Source organism: Thamnophis sirtalis, unplaced genomic scaffold (genome assembly GCF_051295495.1).
Source record: "Thamnophis sirtalis isolate CommonGarterSnake01/CBP01778 unplaced genomic scaffold, rThaSir2_p1.2 scaffold_9, whole genome shotgun sequence".
Taxonomy (NCBI): Eukaryota; Metazoa; Chordata; class Lepidosauria; order Squamata; family Natricidae; genus Thamnophis; species Thamnophis sirtalis.
Window position 1 is genome coordinate 6,328,861 of NW_028261389.1, and position 13,161 is coordinate 6,342,021.

The 13,161-nt window shown below is 44.1% G+C and overlaps 1 protein-coding gene across 3 annotated transcripts in view; it reads left to right on the forward strand.

Annotated features, from left to right (window-relative positions):
• Positions 1-11,030, forward strand: part of TAF3 (TATA-box binding protein associated factor 3) — a 171,135-nt gene extending 160,105 nt beyond the window's left edge. For all 3 annotated transcript variants that reach the window (XM_087722715.1, XM_087722714.1, XM_087722716.1), the window contains exons 6-7: positions 6,182-6,288; positions 10,375-11,030. In XM_087722715.1, the coding sequence (XP_087578841.1) occupies positions 6,182-6,288; positions 10,375-10,489 (222 nt within the window). In that variant the 3' untranslated portion in view covers positions 10,490-11,030. The remainder of the gene's footprint in view (positions 1-6,181; positions 6,289-10,374) is intronic.
• Positions 11,031-13,161: the final 2,131 nt, after the last annotated feature.

Consider the following 13,161-nt stretch of genomic DNA (forward strand, 5'->3'; position numbering starts at 1 on the left):
ATCTAATCAAGATCACGTGGAGTGTTAATACCACTTTGTAATGCCTTGGTAAGGCCACACTTGAAATACAGCATCCTGTTTTGGTTGCCACGATGTAGAAGAGATATGGGGACTCTAGAAACAGGGCAGAGAAGAGCAGCAAAGAGGATTAGAGGCCTGGAGGCTAAATCATAGGAAGAACAGTTGCAGGAACTGGGTATGTCTAGTTTAATGAAAAGAAGGACCAGGGGAGACATGATAGCAGTCTTCCAATATCTCAGGGGTTGCCACAAAGAAGAGGGAGTCCAACTATTCTCCAAGGCACCTGAAGGCAGGACAAGAAGCAATGGGTGGAAACTCATCAAGGAGAGAAGCAACTTAGAACTGAGGAGAAATTACTTAGAACTTAGGAAAACTTAGAACTTAGGACAACTTAGAACTGAGGAAAAATGACAGTGAGTACAATGAACCAGTGGAACAGAAATTGCCTCCAGAAGTTGTGAATGCCCCAACACTGGAAGTCTTTAAGAAGATGTTGGATAGCCATTTGTCTGAAACGGTATAAGGTTTCCTGCCTAGGCAGGGGGTTGGACTAGAAGACCTCCAAGGTCCCTTCCAACTCTGTTAAATTTAATTTAAATGTAAAGATAGAAAGACCTGAACATGGATTTACAGAAAAACAAAAGCATACGATGCCATCAAGAGAGTAAAAGAATTGAAATGGAAACGGGCTGGTCACAGTTTCCCGCCTAAGCAGAGGGTTGGACTAGAAGACCTCCAAGATCCCTTCCAACTCTGTTATTCTAATTTTGCCATCTCTGCTCCTCCATCCAACTTTTGCATACATTCCTCCACTGTGCAATCTACTCCATTTCTGATTGGGGTGGGTGGGGGGAGGAAATCATCTCTGTAGGTCAGTTATACTATTTGCTTCTTCTGCAGAAAAGCACCAAAAATAATTTGCCTGGCATGTTAAAAACTCTTTGTCTGCCGATTCTGGACTGGCGTCGCATGGTGCCCTCAAGTTTTATACTTCTCAAACAGCACTTTCCTGTTTAGTAAATCTGCCGTCATTTCTGGAGGGGATCCAGCGGCAAATACTTTACCTTGGAGAGATGGTTTTCCATATTAATTCCATCCAAGCTAAATCCCAGCCATTGTTATTAAACAGAAATTCTTTCCCCTTCCATTAGGCATTTATGCAATTCCAGCTTTCGGTCAGTGAGAAATCTCTGACATGTTGGCTTAGGTATATCAGAATCGTTGGTCGGTGGAATTTTCTTGGTTGATAAACTCTCCAGAGAAAAACTTCCTCCTAGGCCTGGAAGCAAAGCTGGGCTAAAGAGCCCCAGGCCTTATCAGTGGTTGAATACAGACATTGTGTTCTGACCTTGGCTTCCCAAGATCATGAAGCTGACTCTTCGTCCTATAAAGCCTCCTTTTTTTTTTTAAATTCTGTAAATATGTTTTATTTTCCTTTTCATTTCATACAGTCACATATATACTGTGCTTAACCGGGGCCATATAACATTGAACAATAAACACAGCCATTCTTGTCGACAATACTCCCCGAAATACAAACCCAATATACCACTTCAACCCTCCATACACCCTTTCTTTCACCCCCCTCCAACTTTCCTTTCTCCCCTCCAACATTCCCTCCTTTTTTTTTTTTAAAGGGAATTCCTCTCCAGCAAAGTCCCGGCCAAGAGTCTTTCATGAGATTTCACAACTACAGACTTTTGTCAGGCTTGGAGAGCTGCCAGGCCGATATCTTCCAAACTCCATGCTGTAGCAGCAATTACTTCGCAAGAAGCCAGGAACAGATCTTCCCCCTAATGAGTTGAACTAATTGTCTCCTGCAAACTCCCCTCCCCTTTCGCTCCTCTTTTATTCCCTATGGGAGGGGCCATTCACCATCCTCCCAATTCGGTCCTCGTTCCTTAGCTGTTCCCTTCACCTGGCAGCTCTACGCATGCGCACATCGGGAACAGGCTCCAGCTGTTCCTCTGCCCCACTGATATCCGACTCCGAAGGCAGCTGATAACTGTTGGAGTGCCCTGGCCCCCTCTCTGCCTCCGACACAGAGCCCTCATCAGAGCCTTCCCCAGGTTCCAGTACTGGGCCAGGTTCCTCCCCAACTCTCCTCACTGTCTGAGTCTGCCACCAGCTCCACTAGTCGCTAGCTGCTGGCGGGCCACAACACCTAAGAAAACAGTCATTTCCTTGCTGACATACGTGTTTGCATGAATTCACCCATGCAAACCTAGGTTCATGATTCATCGTATGGTCAAACCCATTCCCCTTAAGATTTAGTCAGCCAACCATTTTAGATTAAAAACAATAGTTTTTATATCATGTTATCACGTAACTTACCAGGCAATTGTATCATTTTACCTCAGAGCTTGTTTAGGTCATTAATGGAAGAATCCCGGGCGTAAAGGGGAAATTTAAGCATATAGTCAGACTGTTCATTATTTATTTATTTATTTATTTATTTATTTATTTATTTATTTATTTATTTATTTATTTAGAATCGTTCAATGGTGAGACGGGCGGCCTATAAATTAAATAAATATTTATGAAATGTATATGCTGCTCAACTCTCAGTTTCCTTCCTTAGGCTTTTGCTTATTTTGTTTCCCTCAACTTAGGAAAAAAAGCCATCACAAAACAGGAAAACCTATGCAGGAGAAATGTATTTATATATGTTCATAGCTGACTATATATTTAGAGTGTGATTTTTTTTCACGTTCATTTCATCTGTCAACTAAAAATAGGCTGACACCCATATATTTAAGCTCAGATTAAATCCAAATTAATGGATTTAAGACCATTAAAATTGAACGGCCTAAGTGCTGGAAAGTTTCTCCTATGCTGACAAAGGAGAGAAGACCTTTCATAAAACCATTAAGTTCTAACAGAAGCCAGAATTCCAGTGTGCATTTTGTCCAAAATAGGATTGCTTCAATTATAATGTAATTCGTAGCATGTATGAATGTGCACCATAATGAACAGAAGAGGCTCTGCCAGCCTCTTATAGTGTTATAAACTTTCTGATTTTCTCTCTCTCCATCTCTCTTCCCTTCCCTCCCTCCCCTCTCTCACGCACACATACTCATCTCTCTTTCTGTCTCCATCTTTCTTTCTCTTTTCTCCCTCCCTCTCTCTCTCTCTCACACACACACTTCATCTCTTTCTCCATCTGTCTCTCTCTTGTTTTCTCTCCCTCCCTCTCTCTCTCACACACACACTTCATCTTTCTCTCTCTCTCTCTCTTGTTTTCCCTTTCTCTGTTTCTCTCTCTGTCTCTCTCTCACACACACTCTTCATCTCTCTTTCTCTCACTCTCCATCTTGCTTTCCCTCACAGACATACACGCTCCATCTCTCTCTTTCTCTCTATCTCTCTCTATCTCTCTCTATCTCTCTCACATACACTCTCTCCATCTTTCTCTATCTCTCTCACACACACTCCTCATCTCTCTCTCTTTCCATCTTTCTTTCTCTCACAGACATACACTCTCCATCTCTCTTTCTTTCTCTCTCTCCACCTCTCTCTCACACACACACTCCATCTCTCCTATACACACACGTACACACACACACACTTTATCTCTTTCTCTCACTCTACATCTTTCTTTCTCTCACAGACACACACCCTCCATCTCTCTCTCTCTCTTTCTCTCTCTCATTCTCTCCCCCCAATCTCCCTCTCTCCCCCCCCCACCCCTTACCCTTTGGTAAATGTCGTAGTGTGACAAATGTCAAAGGAATGGAAAGTTACTCAGTAACTATTTTTTTATACCCTTGATCTTATCAGTGAGCTGAGTTGGATGACTTTGGCTAATAAGTACTAACACAGCAACCTAAATGCTTGTGCTGTATATATTAGACGCACATTGCCAAGACAGCCTCCTGGGAGGGAGGGAGGGAGGCGGCCGAATGAATGAATGGAAGGAGAGCATGGTAGGGCGGTCACCAGTTTCAGCTCCCAATTGGGAAGTCTTGTTTCCGCCAACCTAGTGCTGGCGTCTTCCAAGCCATCAAATGACACGTCTGTGGAGTTTCTCAGCCATCCAGGTCACGGTTGTCCCAAAGATGCTTTTCCAAAAGGCAGCTGGACTTCCTTCGTTTTTACTTGAAGACGTTTCCCTTCTCATCCAAGAAGCTTCTTCGGTTCTGATTGAGATTACCGGCCCCGTTATCCACGGCTAGCAAGATGTTTGGCTCGGTGGGTGGAGGGTGGAACTCACAGACCAAGTCAAATGGTTTATCCCAGGATGAGCAAGGCTGAGACAGCCCCTTGGCAACTGGAGCCAACGGTGGGGATCAGAGGTGGTATTCAGCCGGTTCGGACCAGTTCACCCAAACTGGTAGTGGAAATCACAGGTGGGAGGGACACCTGCCCCTGCTCTATGCCATCCCATTTATGCACTTTTTCAAGCTGTGTGCATGCATGTTCAAAGCACATGCACGGAAGACCGGTGTATGCATGGATGCACGCCCTAATATTTGCGAACCGGTAGGGAAAGTAAGTGAATACCCTTCCTGGTTGGGATGTGCTTTAATGGTGGGATTCAAACATTTTTACTACCAGTTCTGTGGGCGTGGCTTGGTGGGCGTGGCAGGGGAAGGTTACTGCAAAAATCCCCATTTCCTCCTGATCAGCTGGGACTCAGGAGGCAGAGAATAGATCGGGGCGGGGCCAGCCAGCGGTGGCATTTACCGGTTCTCTGAACTACTCAAAATTTCTGCTACTGATTCTCCAGAACTGATCAGAACCTGCTGGATTCCATCTCTGATGTGCTTGGTTATTTCTTAAGCACATCAAGTTGCTTTCCGAAAGAGAAGCAGAGGCGGTGGCCTTCAAGATGCCATATCCACATTATCCCAGGCTCAGCGTGGCTCGTTCTGGAATTAAGCTCCCAGAATGAGCCAACTTCATAGAATAATAACCGAATAACAGATTGGAAGGGACCTTGGAGGTCTTCTAGTCCAACCCCCAGCTCAAGCAGGAGACCCTGTAGTATTTCAGACAAGCGGCTGTCCCTTCTCACCTTAAAAACCTCCAATGACGGAGCACCCATTACTTCTGAAGACAATTCAGTTGCAATTATTCAACTTTCAGACAACTCCACCTGGATGACTGAGAATCTTTATGGAGATTGATCTTCATTAACAAGTTTGCCTTTTGAACAAGCCATGGGCTGCAACTCTCCGAGTAATGAATAAGAATGGTTGGAATTGCTTATTTTTCTTCACCTTTCCAAAGCAGGAAGTTGTTTGTTTTATGTATTTTCTTGTTTTTATTGAGTTCTTCCATTGTAACGTGCCTTGAATTTCTCTGATCTAGCTTCCTTATAAATCTAATATATTACTATTGATATTGTTATCCAAGGCTGCATGCCTGCATTCATACCATGTTTGTTCAAATAATATAGCACTTAGACTTATATATCGCCTTCACAGTGCTTTACAGCCCCCTCTAAGAGGATTGCAGAGTCAGCCTATTGCCCCCAACAATCTGGGTCCTCGTTTTACCAATCTGGGAAAGATGGAAGGCTGAGTCCACCTTGAGCTGGTGAGAATCGAACTGCTGGCAGTCGGTGGTCAGCAAAAGTAGCCTGCAGAACTGCATTCCAACCACTGCACTATCATAGCTGTGGTGGGATATTTCTGTTTCTCCCCCCACCCCCACATCCTTGAGCTATTAAATCAGTGTTTCTTAACATTGGCAACTTTAAATTGTGTGGACTTCAACTCCCAGAAGACCACACAGCTTAAAGGTGTCAAGGTTAAGACATACTATGTTAGATATCCCAAAGGTGCTTTTTTCAGGAGGCAACTGGATTTTCTTCCCCTTTTTTCTTTTGAAGACATTTGGCTTCTCATCCAAGAAGCTTCTTCAGCTCTGACTGGACAGTGGGGAATGTGAAAGGATTGATATTCCTTGAAGGCAGCTGGTCATTTGCATCCTTTTAGAGGGTCGTTGAAGCCCTTGGAGGTTTATCTGTGTCTTCACCTGAGTTAGTGTTCCTGGTTCCTGTAGTCTGCATTTTTCCCCTCCTCTGGAAATCCATTCCCACTGCCTTTTAACTATGTTAGACAGCTATTGTGGAACATGTAGAAAGAAATCTACATGAAATGAAACTTCTGCCCACTTGAGTCTTTAGTTTCTCCTTCCTTTTCTATCCATCCAGATCCGAGATGAGTGGGGCAACAAGATATGGATCTGTCCCGGTTGTGAAAAGCCGGACGATGGCAGCCCGATGATTGGGTGTGATGACTGTGACGACTGGTATCACTGGTAAGTGGCGGCGGCGGCAGCCACGTTCTGCTTCCGAAGTCATGTGGGAGAACTCTTGTGGGACTTCTGGGTGTTGTAGTCTTAGACCTACAAATGATATGGAAATGGTCATTTATTACCTAAGATTGTGTGCTGTCGGCCTATTGTAATCCCCTGGAAGCATACAGACAAGATCTGAACACAAAAGTGTCCAAATTGGAGCGCTTGGTCTGCATGCAATCATTTCTCAAAACATTGCTTACAATCAGTTGTCAGGGGTCCAAGGAATAGATCCATAGCAAGCAAGATTCCAAGGCAGGTGGATTCCTCAAAGAATAGCTTTATTGGATATATCATAATTGGCACAGATCTGGTGAAAACCGACTCTGAAGGTTCCTGCGGTTTTCACCTAATTAAAAATAAAAGTTTCCCCCCCCCAACCCCAAACAATCCCTTGCATGGTCCAATCAAGGCACTGCCTGGTTGCCTGGCGACCTCACTCCTCCTTCCTCTATTCCAGTGTGAGAATGTCCTTGGTTCCCAAGAGAAAGCATTTTATTTTGGCTACAAAACCCCAGCTCCAACCCTTCATATTTCCTCCTTTCTGCCGCCTTGAAACCAGGCTGATGTCAACACTGAAGCTCCAAGATGGCTTTGGTCAGGTCATCTTCAGTGTTGACATCAGCCTGGTTTCAAGGCGGCAGAAAGGAGGAAATATAAAGTCCACACAAATAATCTCACTTTGGTCCACTGGTTAAGGCACCAGGCTAGAAACTAGGAGAACACAAGTTCTAGTCCCACATTAGGTATGAAAACTGGTCATGTGACTTTGGGCCCATCACCAGGAGACAATGAGTTCTAGTCCCACCTTAGGCATGAAAGCCAGCTGGGTGACTTTGGGCCAATTACCAGGAGACAGTGAATTCTAGTTCCACCTTGGGCACGAAAGCCAGCTGGGTGACTTTGGGCCAATTACCAGGAGACAGTGAATTCTAATTCCGCCTTGGGCATGAAAGCCAGCTGGGTGACTTTAGGCCAGTACTTCAATCCAACTCACTTCACAGGGTTGTGGTAGTTGTGAGGAAAACAGGAGGAAGAAAGTGAGTCGGATATGTTTGCCACCTTGAATTATTTGTGAAAAATAATAAAGGCAAGATTTATGGATGGATGGATGATTGGAAGATGAATATAGGTATAGTTACTATATTTAAGAATATCAGGCACGAAAGATCAGGTTCGCATGTGAAGGTCCAATTAAACTCATTTATTACTAAAAGAAAACCCTATGTACAGTACAAGAATCTTCTCAACTAACTGCTAGCACCTGCTTGGAGTAAGATAAGGACCAGTAGAATTCAAGGAGGGTTGGGCTTAGTCCTCTTGTGGCTACCTAGGGATTCTAGACTCATTCCTCTTTTAACTCTGCCTCCAGGTTCTGCCACCATCCTTCTCCTGCAATAAGTAAATGAAAACTCCAGTTAAATCTGGTTTATTTTTTCTCCTAGCCCTTTCTTCCTGTTTTGGGGACGTTCCATCCCCGGGCCTAACACAGCCCTCTTTTTAGATGGTTTTATAGACCCCCATAAATTAAAACAGGGTTTTCCAGCAGCCAAGTGATACATTCGGGCTGTCCTTACTATCTGCGGTATTGAATTCCTCCTTGCAAAGCACTGATGTGAATATAGACTTCCCTGAATTTTTCATTACTTAAATAATCCGAAGAGTATTTTTCCTGAACTGAAAGAGATTTATTCAGTGAACTGAGCAATCGTTCTACGCATTTAAACAGACAAACGGTCCCAGTGGCTTTATATATATAAAAAAGAAGTGTGAACTTTTTTTTCTTAAACCTTTAATTTCCTATATTTTTCAGCCAAAAAAAAAAAAAAAGCAAGCTACGGAATTCTTGTTCATATATGCATGTCTTTTTTAAAGGATGAGGAACTATAACCAGTGGTGGGATTCAAATAATTTAACAACTGGTTCTCTGCCCTAATGACCAGCTGGGTAGGCGTGGCTCAGTGGTCATGTGACTGTGTGGGCATGGCCAATTCAACGTCAATCACGTCGATGGGCGCTTCACCTTAGCTGTTACAATGTCATAAGGGTTAACCGGAGAGGCCGTTTCTGTAAGCAGGGCAACAAAGATTAGGCTAGAAACAACACCAGAATGTTTCCTTCCTGCCTTCCTTACAGGATTAGCCCTGTAAAGTGGGGAAAAACAAAATAAGATTTCTTCCAACAACCCGTTCTCCGAACTGCTTATAGAAAGTTAACAACCGGCTCTCCCGAATAGGTGCGAATTGGCTGAATCCCACCACTGAATATAACCCTTTAGATTAGAACTAAAGAACCAGTGCCCTAAAATGAGTAAAAACAGTAGAGGAAGTGTGTAAAAAAAAACAACCCAGAAAGAACATTCTTTATGTACAGATGCATTCCAGTTTATGCACGATGTGGGAAAAATATATATTTATATCTGGAAGTACAATTCAGAGAAAACGCCTAACGCTAATACTCGGAGATCTGCAGCCATTCTAAGTATCTTAAGAACATGTTTCACAAGAGAAACTACAGGAAATAACACTTGAGTAAATCCTCCGGTGCCTCATTTTATTCATATCTGCAGGAGGATTTTGAGGTGGGGGAAAACACGAGATCAGCGCTGACACCACATAAATTACAATTATGGAATCTCTTCAGTTGTTATGTTTGTGTGTAAAAACGAAGCCATCGTCAAACAAAACGTATTTTTGTTGTTGTTGCTTTTTTTAAACCACGTTCTATCCAACCTCTGTCACAGGATGGCGAACTGTTGTTCCCTCCCCTTTAAATCAAATTATAGTTAGTCCTTGACTTGTGACCATTTGTTTAGCGATCATTCGAAGCTACAACGTCACAAACTTAGGACGGTTTTTCGCCCTTACAACAATAGCGGTATCTCCGGGGGACACATGATCAAAATTCCGACACTTGGCAACTACCTCATGTTTATGACGCTTGCAATGTCCCTCGGTCGTGTCAATCCCCTTTTACGACCTTCTGACAGGGAAAACCCAGGGGGAAAACAGATTCACTTAACAACCATGTGACTAACTTATTAACCATGGTGGTGATTCACTTAACACCAGAGGTGGTATTTATCCGGTTCAGACCAATTCGCCTGCACCAGTAGCAGGGGCTGCCCCAAAGAAGAGGGAGTCAAACCGAGGTGGCGCAGTGGTTAGAGTGCAGCACTGCAGGCTACTTCAGCTGACTGCAGTTCAGCTGTTCTGCAGTTCAGCGGTTCAAATCTCACCGGCTCAAGGTTGACTCAGCCTTCCATCCTTCCGAGGTGGGTAAGATGAGGACCCGGATTTTGGGGGGGCAATATGCTGACTCTGTAAACCGCTTAGAGAGGGCTGAAAGCCCTATGAAGCAGTATATAAGTCTAACTGCTATTGCTATAAACTATTCTCCAAGGCACCTGAGGGCAGAACAAGAAGCAATGGGTGGAAACTAATCAAGGAGAGAAGCAACTTAGAACTGAGGAGAAATTTCCTGACAGTTAGAACAAATAATCAGTGGAACAGAAGTTGCCTCCAGAAGTTGTAAATGCCCCAACACTGGAGGTCTTTAAAAAGATGCTGGATAGCCATTTATCTGAAACAGTATAGGGTTTCCTGCCTAGGCAGGGGGTTGGACTAGAAGACCTCCAAGGTCCCTTCCAACTCTGCTATTGTATTGTATTGTAAATTGCGGGTGGGCCTGCCCACCCATCCTGGCTCTATTCCGTCTGTTTTTTGAGCAAAGCGCATGCACTGAAGGTGGGGCGCATGTGTGGACAGGGCACGTGCAAGAGAAGCTTGTGCGTGTACGCACACACATTTGCAAATCGGTAGGGAAGGTAAGTGAAAATCACCCCTGCTGAACACCCATGGGGAGAAAGGTCATAAAACGGGTCAAGGCTCACTTAACGGCCATCTCCGCTTAGCACCCGAAATATAGGGGCTACGTTGTGGCCGTAAGTCAAGGACGACCTGCGGCTGTTTAATCCTGTTAAAAATTTGCAAGGATGCGTTCTCCTCCTCCCGCCATCGTTCACCCCTTTCTCCTTTTCCTTCGCAGGCCCTGCGTCGGCATCACGGCTGCTCCCCCGGAAGAGATACAGTGGTTCTGCTCCAGGTGCGCAAGCAAAAAGAAGGACAAAAAACACAAAAAGGGGAAACACAAAGCACACTGAGGTTGTGGAGAATTGGACATTCCTGCTCCTGAGTCCTCTTTTCAGTCCGGCTTCTGCTGCCCTCTCCGTTGCCGTCACATCTCCGAGGATTTTGATTTTGGGGAGGAATCGCAAAGACGCACATCGTTACACACAATTCTCTCCCTCCAGTTGTCTCTCTCTCTCTCTCTCTCTTTCCTCCTTCCCCAAGTGTGAACGGCACAAATTGAGAATTTAACAGACTCTCCAGCCAGAAGAGCAAGCAAGCAAGCAGCAGAGACCTTTGTAAATATCGCACGCCCCCCCTCTCCAAATTTGCTGCTGTTTTTTTTTTCCTGGTTTAAGTAGCAGGAGAGACTAATTACGATCCTTTTGAAGCCCCTGGAGTGATTTCCACAGCCCCCCGGCCTCTTCCTTGCAAAGATAGAAAAATCAGATTTGACTCCAGGATGGAGATTTTTTTTTTTCTGATGGGAGTATGTGAAACTTCTTTCTCCTTGTTTTTTTCTTCCTCCCCCTTTTTTTTTTTACAACAACATAAATAAATCTGCCTTAGCTTTTTGTGAAATGACTTCCCTTTTCTTCCGGGGTTGTATATATATATATATATTGGGGGGGGGGGTTAGGTTTCTCTTCTTCAAATGAAAACATGAATTGGATTTTTCTCTCCCCTTCCAAAGCCCGTGTGAATTAAGATTCAATCTGGAAAAAGAAGAGATTTTTCACCTTGCTCATTTCAGAAGTTCATCGAAGCACTTCCTAGAAATAGATGGATTTACTTTTTTGACTCGGGTTGATACTTAGATAGTAAAGGTAAAGGTTCCCCTCGCACAAATGTGCTAGTCGTTCCCGACTCTAGGGGGCGGTGCTCATCTCCATTTCAAAGCCGAAGAGCCAGTGCTGTCCGAAGACGTCTCCGTGGTCATGTGGCCGCCATGACTCAACACTGAAGGTGCACGGAACGCTGTTCCCTTCCCACCAAAGGTGGTCCCTGTTTTTCTACTTGCATTTTTTACATGCTTTCGAACTGCTAGGTTGGCATAAACTGGGACAAGTCACGGGAGCTCACTCCGTTATGTGGCGCTTGGGATTCGAACCGCCGAACTGCCGACCTTTCTGATCAACAAGCGCAGCGCCTTAGCCCCTGCAGTAAAGGTAGCTTTCGACTTGCAACCAAATTGAGCCCCGAATTTCCAGTGCTAAGCGAGGCAGTTATTTAATGAATTTTGCCTCATTTTACAACCTATCTTGCCACAGAATCACTGCAGTTGTTAACTTGGCAACAAGGTTGTTAAGTGAATCTGGCTTCCCCATTGACTTTGCTTGTCAGAAAGTTGCAAAAAATGATCACGTGACCCCAGGACACTGCAACCGACATGCGGACATGCCAGTTGCCCAGCATCCTAATTTTGATCAGGTGACCATGGGGATGGCTGCAGCCGTTGTAAGTGTGAAAAATGGTCACACGTCCCTTTTTACACCGTCATTGTAACTCTGAATGGCCACTAAACAAATGATTGTAAGTCAAGAACTACTTGTAATTTACAGTATTTAAGCACTTCCTAGAAATAGGTGGGTTTTTTTTTTACTCTGATACCTGAAAGGCACTGTGACTAATTTTGAAATTTGCCTCAGAATTATTTTTAGGACTTTGTTATTTTACTTTTTTTTTTTTTTACATTTTCCTCATCTTGTGGAAGGTTACATAGATTTCTGGATGCGGGTGTGATGGGGACCCAATCCATATATTCAATTCTACTTTTCAACCAAGACTTCAAAGCAGAGGTCTCCAAGCTTGGCAGCTTTATGACGCGTGGACTTCAACTCCCAGAATTCCTCAGACAGCCAGGGATTCTGGGAGTTGAAGTCCACAAGTCTTAAAAGTTGCCCAATTTGGAGACCCCTGCATTTCTTCTGTCAGAACCAAAAGATACTGGCAAAGAACAGTAAAAGATCCTTCGTATTCTGCGTTTTGAAATTCAGATTTAAAATTCCTGGCATTTAACTGGAATAACAGGCCTCACGGAAATAACTACGAACAGTGCAGAGCGTGTTTTTCCTTCGTATCCTTGGGACTAATGTTCAGGAAATGCCTGAGCCTAAGTGGTCAGAAAACAGGCTTATTTAAATATATGGGTTTTTGCCACCTAAATGCAGATATTTTTCATCAGAGCATTTAAAAGAAGAAAGAGTAACTCAACTTGTGCCTATAGAAAACTAGCTGGATACCCGTGCTTCGCAATGAAACTATGTGATTGGGCTATGCGGGAGGCATTCGTTTCATAATCCATTGGCTCGGTGGTCGCTAATTAAAACACATAAGGGAATATCGCTCCTGCCACCTTGAGTCCGAAAGCAGTTCCGTAGGTGGAAGGCGTAGACATTTTGGTGAGGTACTGACATTTAATACTGTAAGGAGCGCCAGACAGCTCCTGAGTGAAGGAGTGGAATGTCTGCCAGTTTGAACTGAGGTAACGGAATGTGAGGCAAATGGCAGTTGGAACAGAGTTCTTTTCAGGTGGGGAGGTGGAGTAGAACTCCTTAGCACCAGGGCGTGTTAATTACTGTATAAGAAATACTAATGATCTGATGGTCATTTCGGAAAATCCTTTCTTAGCGAGCACCTAAAAGCCAAGAGGAACATATGTGCCAGATTTCAAGTTTGTAGGCTTTACAGTTCTGGAGATTTCGTG